The sequence below is a fragment of the Octodon degus genome, unplaced genomic scaffold (genome assembly GCF_000260255.1).
Source record: "Octodon degus isolate 3935 unplaced genomic scaffold, OctDeg1.0 scaffold00230, whole genome shotgun sequence".
In the NCBI taxonomy this organism is placed as follows: domain Eukaryota; kingdom Metazoa; phylum Chordata; class Mammalia; order Rodentia; family Octodontidae; genus Octodon; species Octodon degus.
In genome coordinates this window covers 2,780,064-2,782,244 of record NW_004524806.1, presented here as the reverse complement: position 1 = coordinate 2,782,244, position 2,181 = coordinate 2,780,064, and the positions used below count along the sequence as shown (strand labels likewise).

Here is a 2,181-nt window from a genome sequence, read left to right as displayed (position 1 = left end):
AATAAAAAATATACCAAAAATGGAAATGTATTTATCACATGATAAATGATAACAAAACAATACATATTCTTCTGAAAAAAATGTTACCAGTAGTTTTTTGGAAGATGACAGAAACTTCCTCCCTTATACATTTCTGTATTTTCTAAATTTCTAAACAACATTGCTTTTTGTTTGTTTGTCTTTGTTTTTGTTTTTTTGTGGAACCAGGGTTTGAACTCAGGCCCTTGCACTTGTCAGGGAAGCACTTATTCCACTGCGCCATCTCCCCAGTCTAGCATTGCTTATATAATACGGAAGAACCTAGGTCTTATTCTCCCCCACTACATGGATGAAGAAGTTGAGACCCGGACAGAGCAGGTGACTCATCCCATTTGGAGCCAATAACTTGCAAAGCCATCCTCGAATACACACGTCCCAACCTCAAGTCAGGGCACCCCTCGTGCTATCTCTATGGCTCTCTCAAAGCCTTCCAAGCCTCACTGTCCTCTGCCTGGTGGGCTCATGGATGCCACCGTGCTTCAGTAGTTGTCACAAAGCAGTGGGCTCTTGATGCCAGTCAGGTCCCAGAGATGCCCTCAGAGGCAGGTCCCATCAGGTTTATGGAGGCTGGAAAGGAGGCCTGAGGCAACGTACTCACCTCCCAGCAGCACCACCTTCCTGTGTGTGTCCTCATTCAAGTACGACTTGACCAGGTTGAAGGCCACAGCAAACAGGCTGGGGGCTGAAACGGGGCAGAGCTGCTCCTTTGGATAGTTGACTGGGACAGTGGGGTCTCCTTGGGTCTCAGGGGCCTGCCCGTCATCTCCGCAACCCCTCCTGACCTGGCCGGAGCACTCACCTCTTACCACAATTATATGCTTCAGGAACTCAGGATAATTTGCCTCGAGTGCTGAGAGGAACTGTGGGACCAGAGGCAGAAATGAAAGATGCATAAACATTGCTCCTTGTGTTCTCCTCTGTCCCACCCTCAAGGCCCAGGTATCCAGGCAGACACTTTCCCTAGACAGCCACAAAGTGGAAGCCACACCTTTGGTTTGCTGAGCATGGGTCACGGGCAGCTCCCTGAAGAAACTGGTACAGATTTTTGATGGGTGGGGATGGAAGGGAGAAAGGACCCCACTACCTACTGCATGCAAGAACATTCTTACATAGGACTCTGGCAAGTTTCCTTCCATGTGGTTGGGACGATGATTTAGCTTTAGGACCAAGATATTTGGTTTGTTCACTTTGCAGCCCTGGAGACTGAACCCAGAGGCCTTTGCACTGAGCTATATCCCTTGCTTCCCACCTCCTTTTTATTTTTAATTTTGAGACACGGTCTTGCTAAGTCACAAAGTTACCCAGTCTAAACTTGAATTTGTGACTGTCCTGCCCCAGCCTTGCAGAGAGCTTGGATAAAAGGCATGCCCTCCATACCTGTCTAAGTTGCAAGGCATGAAGTTATTTTTAAAATTAGGTATTATTTATGTACTGTATATCTCACCTTTTCAAAGTACAGAATTCAACAGTTTTTACCACATTTACAAAGTTGTGCAGCCGCTACTACTATCTGCTATTAGAACAATTTTGGCACCCCTACAGTACAACCTGTACCTCTGAGCCGTCATTCTCCTACCCCCCCCACCTCAGCCCCAAAGAATCACAAATTAATTTTGTCTCTGTGGCTTTGCCTACTCAGAAGCTTCATCTACAGATACCCTTTGACATATAATCAGACCACATCCTAATAAACTTGTTTTAAGTTGAAAAACACTCTTAAGTCACACATGCACTGAATATACTTAAACTTCCTGACATCCCAGCTTAGCCTGGGCTGATTCCCTTGTGACTGAGTTGCTAGCCGCAAGCTGTGGTTTGCCATCACCATCCAGCATCACCAGACACTAGCACATTGCATATCACTAGCGCAGGAAAAAAAACCCAATGCACGATCTGAAGTAAGGTTTCTCTCCTAGGTGCCTGTTGTTTTCACAGCAGGGTGAAGTTAAAAGATCGTAAGTGGAGCCATTGTTGAGTTGAGGGGTATCTGTAAAAGGAATCATACACTGGTTGGCATTTGTCTCTGGCTTCTTTAATTTGATATAATATTTGCTGTGGCCTTTAAAAAGATAATCAGAACATTAACAAAGCTATAAATTTTCTGTAAATGTTAGGATGGTTTGTTTGTTTGTTTGTTTGTTT

The 2,181-nt window shown here is 44.9% G+C and overlaps 1 protein-coding gene across 1 annotated transcript in view; it reads right to left on the bottom strand.

Annotated features, from left to right (window-relative positions):
- Positions 1-2,181, bottom strand: part of LOC101582557 (putative SEC14-like protein 6) — a 14,451-nt gene that overhangs the window by 2,969 nt on the left and 9,301 nt on the right. The window contains exons 6-7 of the mRNA XM_023705792.1: positions 839-899; positions 638-721 (exon numbers count right to left, since the gene is read on the bottom strand). Coding sequence (XP_023561560.1) covers positions 638-721; positions 839-899 — 145 coding nt within the window. The remainder of the gene's footprint in view (positions 1-637; positions 722-838; positions 900-2,181) is intronic.